Source organism: Talpa occidentalis, unplaced genomic scaffold (genome assembly GCF_014898055.3).
Source record: "Talpa occidentalis isolate TD23 unplaced genomic scaffold, MPIMG_talOcc4v2.1 talOcc4.12, whole genome shotgun sequence".
Taxonomy (NCBI): Eukaryota; Metazoa; Chordata; class Mammalia; order Eulipotyphla; family Talpidae; genus Talpa; species Talpa occidentalis.
The window spans coordinates 55,612,703-55,633,843 of NW_023601212.1; the positions used below are offsets into that span (position 1 = coordinate 55,612,703).

The 21,141-nt window shown below is 39.8% G+C and overlaps 1 protein-coding gene across 8 annotated transcripts in view; it reads right to left on the reverse strand.

The window, feature by feature from the left end:
* Nucleotides 1-660: 660 nt before the first annotated feature.
* The window catches only part of FAM20B (FAM20B glycosaminoglycan xylosylkinase), a 29,009-nt gene continuing 8,528 nt past the window's right edge, over nt 661-21,141 (reverse strand). For all 8 annotated transcript variants that reach the window (XM_037506397.1, XM_037506395.2, XM_037506398.2 and 5 more), the window contains 7 exons: nt 17,083-17,590; nt 13,617-13,703; nt 10,167-10,276; nt 5,788-5,959; nt 5,377-5,568; nt 3,584-3,643; nt 661-1,373 (listed from right to left, as the gene is read on the reverse strand). In XM_037506397.1, the coding sequence (XP_037362294.1) occupies nt 1,142-1,373; nt 3,584-3,643; nt 5,377-5,568; nt 5,788-5,959; nt 10,167-10,276; nt 13,617-13,703; nt 17,083-17,459 (1,230 nt within the window). In that variant the 5' untranslated portion in view covers nt 17,460-17,590 and the 3' untranslated portion in view covers nt 661-1,141. The remainder of the gene's footprint in view (nt 1,374-3,583; nt 3,644-5,376; nt 5,569-5,787; nt 5,960-10,166; nt 10,277-13,616; nt 13,704-17,082; nt 17,591-21,141) is intronic.

The following is a 21,141-nucleotide window of genomic DNA, read 5'->3' on the forward strand; positions in this document are numbered from 1 at the left end:
AGAAGGCTTAAAATCTTTGTTTCTAGTCTTCTGGAGGGCCCAATCCCAAGATAAGTCCAGTCACCAGCAAGATGTGCACTATCATCTGTCAGGCAGAGCTGGCTTTTCTCACAAGAAAGGCACACAGGACTGCCATCTCTTGGGAATAGCAGCTTCAATGACCAAATGCCTTAAAGGCAAAGGTGAAAATTCATTTCAGAAAAGAAATGATGGTGGCAAAGATCACAGGCAATCTAACTCCTACTCAAGGTGTTCTTTAAGTTTGCTTGGTTAATTTGGAAAGGATTTGCCTGCTTTGGGCAAAAGAAAAAAAAAGTCTCCACAAGAGACTCATGCTTGGATTGTAACAGTAACAGTATGTTCTCTAGAGACAATTTTTTGGTTAAGTTGAACACAACTGTGAGAAAGCAGATTTTACTTAGATACAAATCATGTTTGCTTCTACACATCCTAAGAACTTAAATACAGGCGAACCTTTTTTTTCTTGTATTGAATCATCTCCTGGATTCTTGTTCAACCAAGTGGGTCTCTCTTCTCTAAGAAGCTTCAAAAGCACTACTACCTGTTTAAAAGCCCAAACATCTTTCCTGCTTTTGCCTTTCTTCCAATTATATCTTAAAAACATACCCCTCTTACAGAGGATGCTGTTTTGACTCAACAGAATGCCAGGTTTTATATGCAGCCACTCCTGGGGAGGCAGCTAGCCCAAGGTGACTAATCTTGGTAAAAAAGGATTCAAGAGGCTGCAAAATATCTTCAGAAAATCCACAGGTGTGGAGAAAGGACGTAAGGTTGAATTCAAAACACATACTCTAGAACCAATACCAGCGTTAACTTATCCTAATGTCAAGCCTCTCTTTGGCCTAAGACTCAAGACTGACCGACTCTGCTGCCCACTGCTAGAACAGGCAAATGCCCAGGAACTCAGAAGGTGGTTCAGCAGGAACATTTCCATTGTCTGAAACTTGTAGTCTTTGCTTTAGCTTCTAGTATAGAAAACACCAAAGAAATCCAAGGTACCCTGCCCCCGATCACCAGAACTTGCTGCTGGTCATTTCCAATCCATCTCATACCATTTGGAATTGATTGTGCTGTTTCTCTATCTTTGTAAAAAGAAGTTTCAATTATTTTGTGTTGCAAGTTACAAGTGGGAGAGCGGCATCCTGTCTTCCACCAGCACAGTGTCCATCCCAAACTGGTCAGTGCACTGCTTCACGGTGGCCAGGACACTCAGGAGCCGCTGGTCCACAGCGTCCAGATGAGGATCAGAGAGCACTGGGGCGATGGGGTCGTGGCCCATGGCAGATTTTAAGGCAGACTTCAGCACACCATTCTTTAGGTAGTTCAGTCTGTTCCAGGTAGAAACCCGAATGCTGGAAGAAAAAGTTTTAGGACAGGTTACAAACACCTCACTATCACATGGGGGCTTAAAGCTGGTTTGGCAGACAAAAGTAAATAATCATCTAAAATATCTCAATAAAAAAATCATTTCTGTCATAGAATCTCTGTGTTATGAGTAAGTCACATTTTCATCACTGTAATATTTTTTCTGGGTAATTAATCAGATATATATGCAAAGACCTAACTACTCACGTTCACTGCAGTCTATCTCTAACAGGAAAAATATGGAATAATCTGAGCGTCCAACAGTTAAGGAATTAAACTGTGGTTCAACAATGCAAAGAAATACCACACGTCATTTAAAAGTTCTGAAAATGCAGTGACAGGGAAAATGCCCATGACTGAATATTGGGTGGTGGAAAAAAGTTGGAGGGGGAGGGCCTCCCCTGGTGGTGCAGCGGTTGAGCGCTGGGTTGCGAGGCTGCCCGCAGCATCTGCAGCGCCAGTTTGATCCCCAGCCGCCGGCGAGGGTCCCACGAAAAAAAAAAGTTGGAGGGGGAAAAATTGTTTTATTACAAATGTGTGGGAAAAGAAAAGTGCATAGACACACACACACACATAACTATTAGAACAAAGTCAGTACAATGTTCGTAAGAGTTACCCTTAGTAACTCAGTCTGCATGTCATTAACAGGTAATTTTAACTTCCTTTTGTTTCTTAATTTAAAAAAATTTCTATCATTTCATCAACTAAAGAGGATCTTTTGTTTATCTCAGAATAGAACTCACCTCCCTGTGAGTAATGTGGAAATTACCTAGAAAAGTTTGACTCAGTAATGGACAGCCTGCTGTGCAACTTTTTAAAAAAGGAACACTTATCGTTGGTGGACAAGCACAGAGGCATCTCTCCTTTCTCAGTGGAGGGTGCTGGATAGATACCGTAGGAAGAAGGGTCTCCTGGTTGCTAACAGGAGACACATGATGTGGGGGGAGCTCATCCAATAGGGTTCTGCCCTGGCCACACAATTGTCAGGCTCTTGGCAACTCATGAGCCTGACAGAGAGGACCAGAGTCCCAAAGGTCATCCACAGACCCAAAGACAGGCATCTGCTGAGCTGTCCCTGTCTGTGTGCCAGACAACTGCTGCTGATGGCCTGTCTCCATGTGCGCTCTGGACGGCTGCTTCCCGATTGCTCAGCACCTGCACGCAGTGAACTCTTCCTCCAGGGACCTGAACTATACCTTTCCCACCAAGGCCCAAACCCTAGCCTTGGGGAGGAGGCTCTCTTCCATGTGTGTCCTTCTTCAGTGCTCTGTAAAAACTCTTTTTTCAGAGTTTGTTAAGTCTTTCCACTAAACTTTCTTATTTAACTCACTGTATTTTTTCTATCTTCTGATTGGACCAGGCTGGAAACACTGACATTAAACAAAAACACCTTTCTTCAAAGATACAGTTTGTATCACTGCTTTCAAATATTAATATAGATATAATTAAAGGTTGCTTGGGTAAACTATTCCTGCAAATTATTGTTGCTATTTAAAAAAGAGAGAGAGAGACAAAGAGAGAGAGAGAAGAAAAACAGGCCAGTTGCCAGGTGGGACAGTGTCTCTGGAGGCTGAGCCCTGGGGCGTGGCGCTGCTAGACTTGCACCTCTGTGCAGCCAGACAAGTGGGTCCCAGCTGGTTCTTAGTGTTCACGCTTTAAAATTAAAGCAGCAAGACTCTCTAAAAAAGGATCTCCATAGAGCCCAGTCTGTATGTCATTTTCTCGATTTACTTTAATAGACTTTAAAAATTCATTACTAACTACCTCTGGGAAAATTTTACATAATTTCAAATTGAGATATACAAACCTCAAGTGTTCTGTGGTTCTAAGAGGACTTGAAACCACCAGGTAAATCGAGTACAGCATCCAGGGACACAAACTGTACTAGATTTTGAGGGGGGTTGGAGGGGCAAGGAAGAAGACTATATATTGATATTAAAACAGATATGGATATACATTATTGAATAGATTGCAATTTTCTATTCATACAAAACTTGAAATGCATCTGACCTTGGGATTACCTCCCTTTACTTCTGACCCCCCCAGCCTCATTATCTCCAGGGGTTCTGACTTGGAAAAACATGAAAATCACTGCTCACGTATTAGGAAGTTTAAAGGTAAAGAAAATGGATGTGCTTTTACCTAAGCCTGGAAGGGCAGGCAGCACAGGCACATGTGTTTGATGTGTCTGACTTACATGCAACACTGATAGAGAGGGGCAAGGATGCTTCTCTCATCCAGCGAGGGGTTCCCAAAGCTGAAAATTAAATGAAAATGTAGTGAATTAGGTGTGGAAGTATCAGCTCCTTTCTTAGCATTAAAGCAACAGCAAATTCTGTAAGAAACCCAAACATGATCCCAGATAATTTCACCATCCCATAGCACAAATCACTTAAATAAGAACTCAACACAGTATATACATGTGGTTTTTAATTTTACACATCTTAAACATATAATTCCAAAATGCAATGTTACTTCAATGAAAAGCAGACAAACAGGGCATGGCCAATTAGACACAAGATCCCTAAGAGCCTGCACTGCAGTATTAAACAATAAATATACTCATTTGCAAGGATTCTTCCTCCTGCTAAGAGGTTGCAAGGTACTGAAACATAACCATGGTGACATAGCCCGGAGTCCACCAACCAATGAGAGAACCCGAAGACCCCAAACCTGGAAAGGTTTTAAGGGTGGACAGAGAAATACAGGCTGTTCACATGAGGTGCCCAGAAACAAGCAGATGGTCATTACTAGTAAAACAAAGCTCACTTGTTCTATTCCAAAATTACCAATCAGAAAAGATTTGGATATCCTATTCCCATACCTATATGGACAGATTCAAACTGGAAAAACTGCTCACAGAGGCTAAGATAACAGTGATTCAAAGCAGATGTAACACTGATCTTATCAGTCCTTCAGAGTTAGTAAAGGAGAACTGATTCTGAAAAACTGTCATCTTTCCACTCTTTTCCTGGTGGATCAGCTTTTCAGCGGAGGGCCTGGTAGTCCTCAGGATCCTGTAGGTCATCAGGTAACAATTAGCAAAGGCCACTCTTTCAACGTGCATTTAAACACTGCACATGATCTTAAAAAAATACCGATTATTTAATGAGTAAGGATGAAGATTTTCAGGAATGTACAGAGCACTGGTCACTACTCTGCTTTGAGGGAGAGGCAGTGTTTGCTGTTCTCTCACTTACTGTCTGTCTCCACCTTTACAAGGCATGTCATCCGTGTAAGGTGACGTCACCAGCAAATGCAGCCCAAGCATTGCCTTGCTGAGGACCCACATCTCAAATTATTCCCAGCAACCAGCACTGACAGTAGTGCTTGGATGATTCTGGGCTCCTAGGAATTATTCTATTCAGCAAAAAATTAAATGCCACTGAAAGTGTGGCACTGAACTGGGCACTGTGGAGAATGCAGAGAACACACTGGAAATAAAATATGCTCCTCAAATGGTCAGGCCTAAAAAAAAAATAAGGACATTCTATTTATTAAAAATTAATAAGCATGTATTATTTTAGATAAAAATCACTGTAATTATATATTATAACTACGCAACCGTCTTTCTTCCCATGGTGGGAAAGAATCTGGGCCTAGACCACCATGAAATAGCAGAACCTCCCATTAAATGAAGTAATTCTTTTAAACACGATGAACCTTTGGCTAAGATAAATAATAAATATGTCTATTAATATGTGTTTCTCAAAATACTGAACATCATAGTCAAGAAAGAGTGATGTAAGTGGAGATAAATCAAAGACCTTGGTGTGTGAGGAGGATGAAAGTCTTCCCAACCCTTAAGGTGGAGGGAGTACAAACTCTGGAGATGGAAGGATGGACGCCAACAGCGAAGACCATAAGCCGCAGCAGGGAGGAGGCCTCCCAACAGCTGTGTTCTGGATGTTTTTTAGGATACCCTAGAAAATGCCCTTGTGTACATACACAGACATCCCTTCCTGACACGGCGAGTCCTGCTGGGCCTACCTTTTAGCATTATCGAGCAGGATGAGCATACTCGCGCCTTCATCGTCTTGAAAGCTCTCGTAGTGATGGCGGTCAGCATTGCCAATCAGGTAGTCGAAGACAGCGGTGTCAATGATGTCCAGAAGGCGTGGACCGGAGTCATATGGGGATGTTTTCTTCACAGCATCACAGTAGCTCTCATCATACTCCCACCTGGAGGCGAGCAGCATCGCCAGGATTGTTTATGGATTGCCAACATGGGCCTGGCATTGTTTAAATCACAGAGCACAGAGTCCCTGCCTTGTGGGTTTGCCCCTACTCCCACAGTCCTTTTCAGTCTTGGACAGAACCCTGGCTCCTACAGAGTAAGGGCACCTGGCTGAGACCTGCCAGGCACAGGACAGAAAAGTAGTGGCTCACAGGGGCATTTACCTGGCCAATTTGCCCTCTCGGTAAGTCCTGCCCCACGGGTGTCGGTGTTTCTGCAGAGGCCACACATCTGGAAGCCAAAGTGTGACAGATCCCTCCATCGTGTCTCCATCAGCACAAGCTGGCTCTGTTTCCCGGCAGTAATAGCACTTTCCATAGAAACAAGTGTTATTTCCTAAAGGGGAGAAAGGAGCCAAATACACTTATGGAACAAAGATGGACTCCAAATTCTCCCCAACAATGTAAAAGAGAGCAACTAAGTATACATACTGTGAAAAGATCCTGAACTTACTACATTTCAGACACTTACTTGCTTTCTGTACACTAAGTTGTTCCTTTCTCTTTGTGTCCCTTCTACTCAATCTCTTTCCCAGGATTCAACTAATGTCACAAGCTTCTTTTTTTTAAAGATTGATTTATTTATGCATTCAAGAATTGGGGTACAGGCCAGAGGTTTCCAAAATTGGAAACTAATTCCCCCTCTCCTGAGTGTAGGATGGACTTAATCACTCACTTCTAATGAACAGAACATGACAGCAACAGTATGTGTGATTCTTGAGTACTTTGTAAAAGATGCTGCTACTTTCACCTTACTAACTTTTAGATCATTCACTCTGGGAAGACCCATCCTCAATATCTTGAGGACGCTCAAGCAGTTTAATGCAAATACTCATGCCATGAATGAAGGATTCATACCACAGCCAGCACCCTCCTGCCAGGCTGGTGCATGAAGCCCCTTTGAAGTGGACCCACTAGCCCCAGTCAAGCCTTCAAGTAACCGCAGCTCTGAATGACATCTTGACAATAACTTCTAAGAGCTCTGGAACCAGAGCCACCCAACTCAGTCACTCTTAAATTCCTGATCCGTGGAAACAAAGATAATAAAGACTTATTTTCTAAAGCAAAAAAAAAAAAAAAGAATTTACAAAGTTTTTGGAGTCTGTGTCAGGAACCAAGGCAGAGGCCAATATGAATTTCTTCTTTCATACAAGGAAACAAAATATGTACACTTAAATCATGATCTTTCCCTGCTCCACCTCCCTAGTCATCTCCTTTCCCTGCATTCTAGAGATCTCTAACAGCTTCATTATCTACTTCACCAATCCAGAAACCTGGGAGTAATCCTTAAATTTTTCCTCTCTGAATTTGCTCAGCCCAAATGTTCACTAAATACTTTCTATTCTAATTCTTGGTGTCTCTTAAATCTTTCTAAGCCCTGTTCCCATCCTTGCTCTAGTTCTCACTCTTAGAACATAGAAATTTACAACTGCCCCCCAGTGTTCTCTTCTCCTGACTCTCCCCTTCCCAATGTATACCAACAATTAGTTTTCTAAAATTCAAACCTGACTTTCCACAATCCAACTCCCTGTGCCTAACAAGAGGCTTCGACTTCTCAGCCTGGCGCAATCCTGCAGCAACACTGTCCTGAGCATATGATGCCTTCTCATGCACTAGCACCCCACACCCATCACTGCAGCTTCCTGCACAAGCCCTGTTTTCTCTCTTCCTCCCATCTATGTTCTGTTCTCTACCTGAAAAAGGGTTGCCTCAGGGGACCCTAGATCTGGATGGGAACAAAATTACATTTTTATTTTCACTAACTTCTACCTGAAACTTGGCATACCCACCCACAGTATGGTTTGGTAGGGAGCAAACCATCGTAATACTAGCTTTACCTGAGACTTTTTCACCAAAAGTCCCAGATTTTTCATATCCTATTAGCATTGTTGCTAATTTTACAAAGTATCGATGATTTTCAGAGTATTCAGTATATTCAAATTAAGGTTGCATTAGATCACTGCTAGATCTTGTTGTTTAATGTGCTAAGTATAAAAGCACATGCTACTGTATCACAAATTTACTTCCTGTAATTTTTGATAAAACTATTCTTCAACATTATGTGTCATTTATGAGCCTACATATTCTAATTTATGTATTTAAAAACATCATTTGGGGAAGAAATAAGCTACTCTAGACTACCTGAGGAATATCTAGCACAAAAATGGGTAAGAATCTAATTTAGGATGTTCTGATAAACTACCTTTGTCCCTTTAAAACTTGGTTGAATGATTATTTTCAGCAGTATTCACTACCCTAACCCCACAGGGCTCTCCTTCCTTCCCCTCCACACTCCCACAGGCCCTCTGTATACCTCTAGCTCCCCCATCACACAAAGCACCTTGAAGACAAGATGTTACTCATTTTTGTAAATTCAGCACCTAGTTCAGAGCCTACAACATGGAAGTGAAATAAAATGTTGCTGAAATAAAACACTGTTGAATAAACAAATGTAAAAATACAAGTAGATGAAAAATTTTTGTCTTAAGATCTCTGAATGGGGGCTAACAATTATAGCTATGAGTCCTAGAGTCCTTAACAATGGAGACACATTCTGAGAAACTTCTGAGAAGTTCTTAGAAGTTTAGGCGATTTCACTGTGTGAAAATCACAGAGTGCAATTTATCCTCCTTCATAGTTCATCATTGACTGCAATGTTGTTATAGGACACATGACTGTGGGACTATGACTATAGCTTTGTGACTGTGGGAAGTCATTTAATTCTCTTAGGTTTTTTCCTAAGATATGAAATTTGGATAGCTCGCCCTACTTATTATACTCTGTTGTTGTCTGTGTGAAAAGTGCTCTGTCAAGTTGCAAGCACTACACAGAATTTAGTTATTATAACAAGTTATCAAGTAACACAAAAAGAAATAATTATACCAAGGACAGTCCATTATTTAAAACCTGCCTACAGCCAAACCCCTCTACCTACCTGTTATGAATTAATTCCATCTCCCTTGGGTGCACTTCCCCACCAATCCAATTCATATGTTGAAGCCCTAATCCCCAATGTGGTGGTATCTGGAAGTGGGGCTTTTGGAAGTTAATTTGGTAATGAGGGTAGAGCTGTTAAGATGGGACTGGGTCTCTTACAAGAAGATACATGAGAGAGAGAACTTCTCTCTGCACGTGAGAATACAGCAAGAAGGTGGGTGACTAAACCACCAGAAACCAATTCTGCTGGCACCGTGATCTGGAATTCCAGCCTCCAAAATTATGAGAAATAAATGGCCATTGTTTAAGCCACCAGTCTATGGCATCTTAGTATAACAGTCCAAACTAAAGACACTGCCCTGTAACGGAGGGTGTATCCTGATGCTCATTCTCCACAAATACCCACTGATCCTGCATGCTTTCAGGTCTTTAGTGGATGTTCTTGTTATTATTTCCTACTATTTTGCTAATGCCTTTCTCCTTTGCTGCCTAGGTTGGTCCTACTGATTCCTCAATAGCCAATCTAAGTGTTAATCACCTCATCTACAAACCTCTGTCTAACCTCTCCCTTCCCCACACCTTGCACAATGTATGAGTTAATTTTCTGAGTCTCAGGAGCGCAGGGACTCTGCCCTACTCTTTTTGACCTCCTCTCATTCATCAGGAATTCATGTTTGCCTGAGCATAAAATTGGACAACCAAAAGCCATTAGAAAATATATGAAACAAATCACTGACATTGTATGCTTCCAGTTATTTTAAGGACAGCATGGTCCTAGCCTTATAGGTTTATATTCTGAGTGATGAAGCTGTCACAAGTCCTTTAAATATTCAGTTTTACCTCACTTTAATTGTAAATCCATTCACTGGAGCAAAGCAAGGTGAAGTTCATCTTGCAATGTCTGTTTCAAGTCATATCATAATGCAGAGCACTGTGTCATTGAAAATGTCACTATGAGAGACAATTGACACAACACTTATCAATTCTTCCCATTCTCACTGCACAAAGACTTTGAACAGGAGTGAGAATCTCAGCTCAGATCCCTCACCAAAGAGTGAGAGAAGGGAGAACAGAGATCAGAGGGGCTATGCATACTTCCATGCACAGTAAGTCTGGTCTAACCCTTGTAGAGTAGCAGAAGACAACGTGATCTTCCAGGCCTAAAGAACCCTACAAGGGAATTTCTGACCCCTTTACAAAGTTGCCTTAAGGTTTCCTCAGTTCTAATGAGACAGGAGACAGTTCCCAAGAAAGTACATGTATAAGAAAAAACTTCCAAAATATAAATACAGTCATTAAAGATTCAGGTCAAAATCCAAGTTAAGATTTAGTTCAAGGTCAAACAGTTACCACCTATTTACATTAAGTAAATGATGCCACTTCCTACTTCACACACAACAAAGCACAATTGGGAAAAAGCCTAATTTCTGGACATCTACCTGTAGTTCCATTTCCTCTAATAATCTGAGAACAAGTTGGCTGATTTGTTTCTGTCTACCTTTGAGATCTTCAATTCCCAAAAGTCGCCAGCTTTTTCAATGATGCCCCATTCAGCTTATTAACCATTCTCCCACCTAACATCTAAATGTCCTCTGTAATCTCCTTACCTACAGTCAGGAAGGTGCTCAAGAGCTGTTCTGTGGCAACGGGCTTGATCTCTGTGCGCAGATTCACAAATCTGCCAACCACCAGGGGGGCTCGGCGGAAACCTAAAATCCTTGTTTGAAAAGTTGTAGAACAGAAGAGAAAAATCTTTAGGGATGTATTTTATTAATAATCTTGAAAATTAAGGCAAATCAACTTTGATATGTAAAAGTCTTGTTGCAAGATATTATTTTTAAATAATATTGTTAAACATTATTTTTAGAGGTACAGATATTTATGTTTAATATCAGAATGTATGTAATCTGTTTTAATATATACTTCAGCAAAGATAAGGCAAATCTGGCAAAATGTTGATAATTGCTAAATCTAGGGAGTGGGCAGATGGGTTCATTATACTAATCTCTCTACTTTAGCTAAAATTTTTCTATAATAAAAATTTTAAATAAATGTTAAAGCATTTGAGAAAAAACTGGGCCTAAACCCATACATGGGTTCAAAGCTTTGAATAAAACAGCACACTGACAGAAAATGACACAGATTAAGTAAAAGGATAGAACCATAGACAACTTAATACTGATATATTTGAAGATACTTCTCCTCAATGGTCTCAAAGTACAACCTTTGGCAGAGGACAATCATTTTTTAACACATGGAATTTCCTAGCTAAAAAATATACATCCACTTAAGAGAAGTGGGAGGGGCAGGATTTGAAACACAAAGAACATTTATAATGAAGAATATAAAGATTGTTCATAATTCCACAACCAAGACATAACACTCAACATTTTGGCATATGAGAATGTTTTCTTTACAGGTACATAAACATACACTCACTCTGGTATATCACAACTGAGGTTAAATTATATGCAGTTTTGTATCTTGTTTTTTACTCCTCATTATATGGTGACTCTTTTCCCATGTCATTAGAAAGTCCTTAAAAACAGCTGTGTAATAAATAATCCATTGTTCTGGGCTACAGATGATTCTGTCCTAAACTCAATCTTAGAATCTGTCACAAAAGCAAGGGGATCAAATAGAACACAATAGGAAAATTGAGAGAACATCCTGAGACCAGAGAAGGTGGTTAAATCCTAGTGTAATTGAGAGATAGCAATCTGGAGCTGAAAAGCATCAAGAGCCAGGCTGGGAAAGTCAGGAAGTATTTTTTTTCTCCCACTGACCACTGCCAGATCAAAGAACAGCAGCTAATTTAGTGCTAAGGCACTTGAGCTCGGCTGGATGGCAGTTAACAACAGGGGTGGGGACACTGGCCAGGGATTATTTTTCAGACTTAGAGGTAGAGAAGAACTTGTAAATACAAGCCCTGTGAAGCACAAGTCATAAATTGAAACACTACTGTATTTCCCTAACATCAAAAGTAACCATTTCTGTACAAAGCCTACTCTACTCTGATGGAGATCATAAATTTTGCCAGTAACAGGAGCAAAACAAAATAACTATGACATACCACTTTATATTAGAGCAACAAAAATTAGTATGTTGAAATATTGGTGCATATTGGGGAAATGACCTTCATGCACTGCTCGTGTCTATTAATAAGGACACACGAAGAGTTTGGGATGAAGAAAACAGGGAAACAAATATGGTCGTGGAAAGCCTGATTCTACTGTGCCTTTAAGTGAGGGGTAGGATTTATCCACTCTCTGCAACTTGGTCATAAAAGAGGCAGTGAAAATTTATGGTATTGTGAACAAACATTTATTTAATATTTTCCATATCATTAGATATTTAGATTGCTACAGGTTTTTTACTACTGAAAAATGCTACCTCTGAGACTGTTATGTAAGTATCTGAATTTGATTATTTCTCTATACTTCCTAGAAATATATATATCTACATAAGATAGTTACTTGTTCAGAGGACAAGAACATTAAGATTTTTTAAAATTTTTTAATTATTTTTAAAGATTTATTTATTTATGAAAACAAGAGCTGGGGCACAGGCCAGAGGTGTGGGGCAGGGGGTGAGAGGAGTCACCAGAGACAGAGTGGGGAGCAGAACAGGCGGACTGACTAAAATACACTGCTGAGGGAGCAACAGCCAGACAGTAGAGGTCTGCTGCGCCCTGTGGGTTGCTCCCTGGCTGGCTGGGAATTGAAACTTGTACTGCAGAGGCTGCGGATTGCTTCTTAGTGCTGCATCTTAACCCCTTGCGCCACCAGGGAGGCCCAAGAACATTAAGATTTTTGATCTACAGTGCCAATGTTCCTAAAAGAAACACTGACCCAATTAGTACTATCAGCAGCATGTGAATTGCAATATATTCCTGCCAAGAAAGTATACATGTATACTTTTTTTTAAATCTCTGCCATTTTCAGCAAGTCAAAGTAGTATTTCATTGTTTCAACTGGATTTTTCTTTTTTAATTACTGATGAGGGTGAATGCCCCCACCAAATTTATTAGTAATCAGTCATTGTTATTTAGTCAACTGAGTTCTCAGACCATATTCTACTAAGAGTTTCAGTGTAGTTACATAGGTTTGTATAAACACTTATATATGAAGACTTCCAGTGCTTAGGTTAACACTAGAGTTGACAATTTTCTCCTAGTTTGCCTGCCTTTAAGTTGTTTGATATTTCTTGACATATGAGTTCACTTCTATTTTTATTGAGGTAATCTTGGTCTTTTTTCAGTTGAATCTATTGAGCTTTTTTGTGATTTTTAAATTATTGTTTTCTGCTTAGAAAAGCCTTCCTAACTGACAAAAAGACAAAAATCCACCTTTATTTTTTTAATGGATTTTTTATAGAGTGATTTTTAAAAATAGTGTAATTTCTCTTAAAGTCTGTCACTATGTCCTGATGAATGAGCTGATCAAAGAGCACCTAGGATATGAGACAGTTTAGCTAACAGGGTTCCTGAATAGCAACCTGTTGAAAAATAATAATTTTCCTACTTAATGTAAACATTTAGAATGTCTACTTTTCTCTTGGAATTATTCTAGTTAATGAAGCTGTGTGTATTTTATATGATAGACAATAAAAGTTACTATTATGTATATCATGCTATGTTTCTAGCATATGGGGTAAGTTAGTACTACTTGCTTAAAACAAACAAACAAACAAACAAAAAAAACAGGACTGCTAGGCCCAATTCATGACTGATTTAATTTTGGGATTTGAGTTCAAATTTTGGTTTTTATCCTGTTATTTTATTTACCTAGAACATCTTCACTTATGATCATGATTGTGATGGGGCATACCACAATGAAATAACCTTAAAAAGCCTGGAGTTAAAATATTTATTTTGGCATCCTGGTGCTAGCCAAATTAAGAGGGACTCATGCAAACAGAATGGCCTTAATCAACTACCTAAAGTAAATAACAAGTCAGTTATTCGTGTTGTACCCTTTTGAAGATGTCCATAAGTCCTCTCCAAGCTTTTCTTAAAAGAAAGCAAAATAAGCATAATCCACTGTGATCACACATACCTGTCCAAATGAAAGGCTGCTACCTCTGCATTGTGTCTATCATAACCAGCATATGGTTCCCCTTCTACCACATAGTCTCGGTTATACCTGCAGAGTGAAGAGAAGCACAGATGTAGACATAAATTACATCAGTATCAGAGGTGACAGCACAAGAGGCAGAGCAAGCCGGATTCTGCTCCACAGACACCTTCTCTGTCAACCCAGAGAACCAGCAGTAGATAAGCTTGAGTCCCTGGTAGATAGGGTCAAGATGAAGTGAAGAGGGCCTCCCTGGCGGTGCAGGGGTTAAAGTCAGTGATATGAAGTTGTCACTAGCCACTACAGCACAAGCTCAATCCCTGGCCAGGGAGCTAACCCACATGGTGCAGCAGACCTGTCTTGTCTTGCAGCTGCTCCCCTCAGCAGTGTATTTCAGTAGATCTGCCTGCTCTGCTCCCTACTCTGTCTCTGGCGAATCCTCTCACCCTGCACCTCTGTCATGCACCCCAGTTCTTATATGCATAAAAAAATATTTTTCAAAAAGAGGAAGTGGAGAAAGAAACCAGAATTCTATCATCAATCATTCTATGAATAAACATGGAAGATGTTATTTTTACCCCTCTAAAAGATTTTCAATGTAGCTTAAGTAAAACTATAAGGTAATTTTCTGGAAGGCAAGGACCATCCTTCTATCTCCAACACAGTGGTAAGCCTAGAATTGGTGTTTAATACATTTTACTAAATGTTTATTAGATTGAAGAAAAGGGAAATGTATAATTAAAATGTTTGCTTACCAGAATAGCTATGGTAAGACTTAAAAGCCTCAATTTCTTAAGCAAAAAATGGTCCTGAAACACCTCAGTTTTTGTTAATGAGTACGCAATGAAGCATTTGAAGTTGTTTGAATAATCATTCTTTCTCCTTTTGAATTTATGGTTGTGTTAGTGCAAGGAATACTGGACTGGGAGTGAGAGCTATGTAGAGCCTTGTCACTGTTTGCCTGAGAAAACCTGAGCAAATTCCTTCTCTTCTCTAGGTCTTAGATTCCTTATTTACCATATCAAGGGTCTGGATTAGGAGGCAATTTCTAAGGTCTCTTTCATCTCAAGTTCTATTCCAATGATTTTACATCATATGCATGACATTAACAAAAGATAATTAAAACTGGCATTTTTCTTTCACCAGTCATTTTAAAAGATATGATCTAAACCTGCTAATTGGGAAGAGAAATCATATTTAATTCACCCATGACCTCGACTGCTCACCGGCATTTCCTGAATCAAAAGCAGGCTTAATAGGCTCCACAAGGGAACTGTGAATTAGAAATAAATTAAGACTGAAGTGAAGAGGAGCTACTTGGATCTCCTGTGCTGAAAAAGCCATGGGAAGTGGGAAATGGTGCTGTAAAAGGCAGTGACCTTCAACACGAATGACCTGGGAATGTAAAGTGAAATCATGTCCACAAAACACAATTTTAGGCATTAGAAGACAGCCACAATCACCACCTGGTTGGACACCAGCTTCCTCTTAGCATGGTCAATTTACTCAAATGTAATTTTTTGCTTCTATTGTCAAAGCATTTTGTAGGTTACCTAGGGCTACACTGGCTATCTCCAAATGAAAGTCTGAGTTTTTAAGCAGGACTGAAGCAAAAGCTGACACTATTCAAGCACTTCTCTCTTTACCACAAAGTGGGGCTGTCCATAATGCTGAGGGACAATCCTTGTGTATTTTATTTATCATGACTCAGGGGGCCACAGAAAGATAGGAGGTAATGTGCAGTGCATTCCTTTCAGTGAAACATTAGAACTTTCTAATTCGTAGTTAAAGACTTCTCACAATGAAATGTAAAACCTTAGCAGAATCCAGAGACTTTGGCAGGAAGGAAGGAAAAAGGAAAGGAATAAGAACCAAAATGAAAGAGCTGCAATGGAGTCAGAAGGTCTGAATCCTTAACTCATATTTTGCTATATGAAATACGGAGACTCACAACTGACTTTCTCATTTCCTTACCAGTAAAATGAGTAGTTGAACTACTTCATCTCCAAGATCATTTATTCACTTATACTTACGCTTGGTCCTGCCATTTGGTTCATTTCCCACTATAACTGCAGTTTTTGCTTGTAAATATCAATTGACTTCCAGAATGGATACAAGCTACTTTGAAAAAAATCACTTTCATAATTTCAGGCAAAATGGGCAAAACAGAAGTATCATTGTATTCCTATGTATCTCATCGACCATACATATCTTCTATTTCTGAAAGTCGGACTTGGACAACTAAGCTCCAGAAATGATGAAACCACAAGTGGCTGTGAAAGAAGGCACATGTCTCCACTTAGCAGGAAGGCCTGAGATCCAACTCTCAGCAGAGTGATCCATCTTAAGTCACTGACAGAGCAGTAAATTCATACACTAAATGCCAATAAATCACTCCCATCCTCTGGTGAAGGACAGCAGAGTCTGACCAAGGACATTAATTTGTACTTACACTAGTACTAAATAGTATCTGAGGCCCTTAGGGCAGAACAGCAATTTGCTGGCTGTTTTGGGACTGGAGTCAATTTCCACAAGCACTTAAACTTAACACCTACTTTCCCAGCCTGTACCAGCATCAGGGATGGTCAGCACACTCAGTGTGCAGTGACTGAGAGTGCTACGGCCACGGCAGGGTCCTACTACAGTCTTTAGAATGGGGGAGGAGAGTACTGTGGAGCAACGGTGGACATGGGCTGTTCAGGAGGTGGAAGGGCTTCTAGGGGCCAGTGTGACAGAAATAAAAAGCCACGTGTTGAGAGGAGGACCAGGCGATTCTAATACATAAGCACAAGAGTACGTTGTGGAGGAACGATAAAATTGTTTAGTACACTGGAAACTTTAGATATTACAAACTTTCAAACTAATTTAGATATTACAAACTTCGGTAACTAATTCCTGGCACAGAATGTGAATCACCATCATGTAACCTATTTCAAAATCATATACTCACAGAAATATTTTTAAATTAAAAAAAAAAAAGTTAAATTCTATACTACAAAACTACCACTCAACTTATCTCTGTAGGACCTTAGAGAAGTCTAAAACCCACTCCAACTTTGGGTCATCCATTCAAAACCCACTCCAACTCTGGGTAACTCTTCTTCTACAGCATCTTTAACAGCACACTTTTGGTGACAAGTTGTGTATTTCCTAACCATTCATTTTGTATCTCTAATATCTGGCACATAACAGGTATTTGATAAATTAGAAATCAAGGCTAGTCTAACTGCAAAAAATTCAATCTTCTATGGAACCAAAACATAGTCCATATAAATATCTCCTAAAGAATCATACAACATTAAGAGTGAGAAAAGACTTCAGAGATTTTCTAATATACTCTTCTCATTTTACTGGTGAGAATAGCAAGAAAAGATGAATACTTTTATATAAATCCCAAGTTACACAAGTCAACCAATTAGCAAATATAATTTCTCAGATAAGGACTTACCGCTTAGGTTTGAAGACCACTTTCTGTCCTCCTTCAAGTATCAGTAAGGCTTTCAGTTGTGTCCCTTTATAACCCACATCAGCTTTAATGATTTTTTTGGTGGCCATGGCATGCATGATGGCCCCCAGCTCTGGTGTCTCTTCAGGATACACTTCTCGGGGGACTACCCACTGGGCGGCAATCTCCCAAGGAGACTGCAAGGTGTGGTCCAGCTTGGGCACCAGTTCCACCCGCAAGCCACCCATCATTCGGTGAAAAGCCCTCTGGTCCTCCCGATTGGCAGCTGATGTATCTAAGTTGTCAATCAGAAAAACTTTGGTGAAGATAAAGATGACAAGCAGAATTGCTAACAGCACAACTCGCTGCTTTAGCTTCATGATGACCTCTTTTCTTTCTATCCCTACCCACTCTCTCTCTTATCAAGGAGAGCAGGTGGTGATGGTTATGGAGGCGATTCCATGATTATACACACCGGCCCACTTCTTCACTGAAGTGCATCCGACAATTCCTGCAAGCCCAAATAAAGCAAAATTCAATTAGAAATTGTGTACTTCCACCTTGAATCTTCTGCAAGTCTCAAATACATTACTCACCCTCTTAGCCTTACTAATCTTATACTAGTCCAGGGAAGGACCCAATAGGGAAGAATTGGATACGATAAAAATTTAAAAGTAAATAGGGTGCAAAGTCATCCAGGAGCCATTTGGATGGCTACAAATTCTTAATAAGCAAACACTGAGTAAAAGCACAATAAAAGCAAAATATTATGGTAAGCACAACTCCTTAACTTTCATTTTACCTTTGTAAATTCATAAAGGACATCTGACCATCCTAACACCACTATTGGGTAACTTTCTGGTTCTTATCTTCTCCAAATAAAGCATTATGACACATTATGAGACAGGATTTCCTAAAAATGCCAAGGAGGGTATAGCGGAGAGTAATAACTCCTCCAGATCCACACACCTACGAATCCAGAACGGGTCTCTCTGCTGCTCACATATTTAAATACAATATACAGACACATGTTGATTCTTAACCAGTCTTCCACTAATTATTTTACAAAATTAAAATCCCTGAAAAATATGGATAATCAAGTCTGAATAAATCAAGTAAAGGAAAAACACATCCCTATATCATCTGGCTATTAGTAGAACATGACCAGAAAACCAATGAAACCTGGTACTATAGCAACACTACTAAGCGGGCTGGTCAGGCATGTAGTGAAGATACTGATGCTACCGATACCACTCGCTTCCATGAGGGGCACACCATACTCTGGTCAATTCTTAAGCTAAAAGATTCCAAACGCAACATTTTTGCAAGGGTTTCTCATTTGCATGCTGACAGACTGCTTTCCAAGCCACAGGGCCTTTAAAAACATGCAGGAGCTTGCTCTGCTGTATGTCTACAGACAGCACAGCATTGGGCTAACACAAAGATGACAAGAAGATAACAGGGTGTTGCTTCACTCTCCTATTCATTCCACACCTCAAACCATTAATCGAAGGAATAAAACCAATACAAAAGACTCCCACCCAAATTGGATTCTGCTCTCCAAATAACAGCTGGTAACATCCAAAAACAGCTCACTAGAACAACAGTGTGTTCTAGGGGCAACACCTTGCAGTGAGCCTGTTGACATGAGTTTATTCTTAGTGATTAGCCACTCTTTTCCCATTCGTTTTCACAGAGAAGAGGAAAGTGAAAGTTAAATTCCAATTCTAATTATCTCCAGCCACCTGTTTTGTTTTATCATCTCCCGGGGAGCACATAACACTATTAACTGAAACAAAGACAATTCAAGTGCATCCAAAATGTAATTGTGATGGTATTAAGTTTGGTGTGAAACCCAGTAAAACAGTTCCTTGTGATTACTGGTAACAGCAGTGCTAGAACAGATTTCCAGAGATTTTTGCAAGTTCCAACATTCCAACATGACCTAAGTCATACAACTTCTTCAATTATTTGTTCAATAGTATACATCTTGAACTGCAGAAGGACATGGAAATCCAGCTGCGTCAGCAATAGCTTCCTCAACATCTCCAGCTACATTATCTACAGCCACAACACAATTCTGGCCAAAACCAGACAGCCTGAATGGCCTTTCATTTTCAAAACATTCTTCAGGACTAAAGTCTGGTTATCCCATAAATATCTAATGATGCCGCTCATTTCATTTAGAACAAAGAAAAACCTCTTTATGCCACATAAACATATGTCAGAACATTCAGCATAAAGGTTAGGTATTGAGGTTATTTAATACTAGTGAAAAAGGAAATTCTAGAAGATTCAAAATCCAGGCAAAACCCACTCTCCAACTCCACAATCTGAGTTTGTGTGCCTATAGTTTTGAAATCTCATTACCTTTTGAAGTGATCTCAGATTTATCAATTCAGGGCTGCAAACAATTCATCTATTCAAGTGAGATGGAAATTTTTTATATATTAAGTGAACTGAAGAGTTCAACTGTTACATTCTCTACTATTTACCTCTGCAGTAGTAGTGAGACAGGTTTAAGGAAGAGGCTGGGCAAATTTTCATGTTTGTGCTTAGTCACCAAATTCTGGTAGGACTAAGATGGGGATCTGGCATCGTTCTGTACCACTGCCTACTTTCCCACAGCCACCAGCTGTATCAGATGCTCACCGCCTCCCACTGGCCGACTGCAAGAACTGCTGCTGGGCTTTCAGGTTCTCCAATCCAGACTTGATAATGCAGCACTATCATTTTCTAATCCACAACCACCATGATTTTCTACAAATTCCTTCACAAGTCATTAATGCTCTACCATGAAGCACTTTTAGCAATCTACTCTTCTAGGCATCATTCCTCTTCTCAGCAGCAGCCAAAAATGGCCATGTACAAGCTCTGATCCTTGTAGATGAGTGGCTGACCTTAGTCTTTGTCATTCCTCACTCTGGCACTCTTTCAAAATCCCTTATTCTTGCCCTTGCTTCCCACATTCTCCAGTTAAAAACCTAATTTACCTTTCAAGGGCCACCTCCAAAGTCATTTGTTCCTCCCCACATTCTACAATAATGCTCTTAAACCACTACTTTACTACTTTCTGCCTAGTCCAGTATCTTCTTATAGGGAGTTCTTAATTCTCTTAGAATCAAGGCTTCTTAGTGATATTACCTGTCTTTCCACTCCCCACAGTGTCTAAAGTGGTAAGGGTAGATGCCTTAGTCACTACAATTGAATACACTAAGAACGAGAGTCTGCAACTATTTTAGAACTCTGGTACTGATCTTTGCTACTCAGTATTAACTGAGTGTGTCCCAATGGCACCCTAATGTTGATGATTCTTAATCAGTCATCCTCCTTTTCTTAGAATTCACTTCTCTACCAACAGTCTAGCTACTCAGAGTTCAGCAGGGAGTTTCATAGTATAGTTTCTTTTTCTGAAGAAATAACTGACAATTCAGAAAGGTTTTCTTTTAGTTGGAAAGCTGCTACTCCATCAGCCCACAGGCAAATGCAAAGATATTTAAGAAACTGACAATAGAGAAGTTATAGTGGAATTTCTACAAAATGTCTATGAGTTTGCAAGATTTCAATTCCAGAAAAATGGATCAGATGCATTATACAGCCTAATTCCATTCTCTAACTATAGTATCCTTCTTACTCTTCATGATTCCCTTCTCCTGTATGATCCAGAGGGGAGGATGCCCACAACTGGATTTCCAGGGTATATTATCTTTTTTCCTTATTTGAGACAGCAGCAAACTATACACTGTACAAACTGGGATTCTAAGACAATCCATTTCAGGTACTAAGGAAATTAAAGCAAGATCACTGGGTTTATGCCAAATTATTCATGAAAACTTTACTTGCATTCCCAAAGGAGTCTGCCTGGTGTATTTCATGCACTCACCTCCTCTTATAAATGCTTCCAACAGTGTAATGCTGTCCAGTTATATTATGGCCATTTATTTTAATGCTCTGTTATGTGGAAAAGAGCCTACATCAAAGAACAAATAGCCTTAAGGTAATAACATAACTCAAAAAATGCTAAATACAAAAAAAGGGGGCAGTACAAATGGTAGTCTTCAC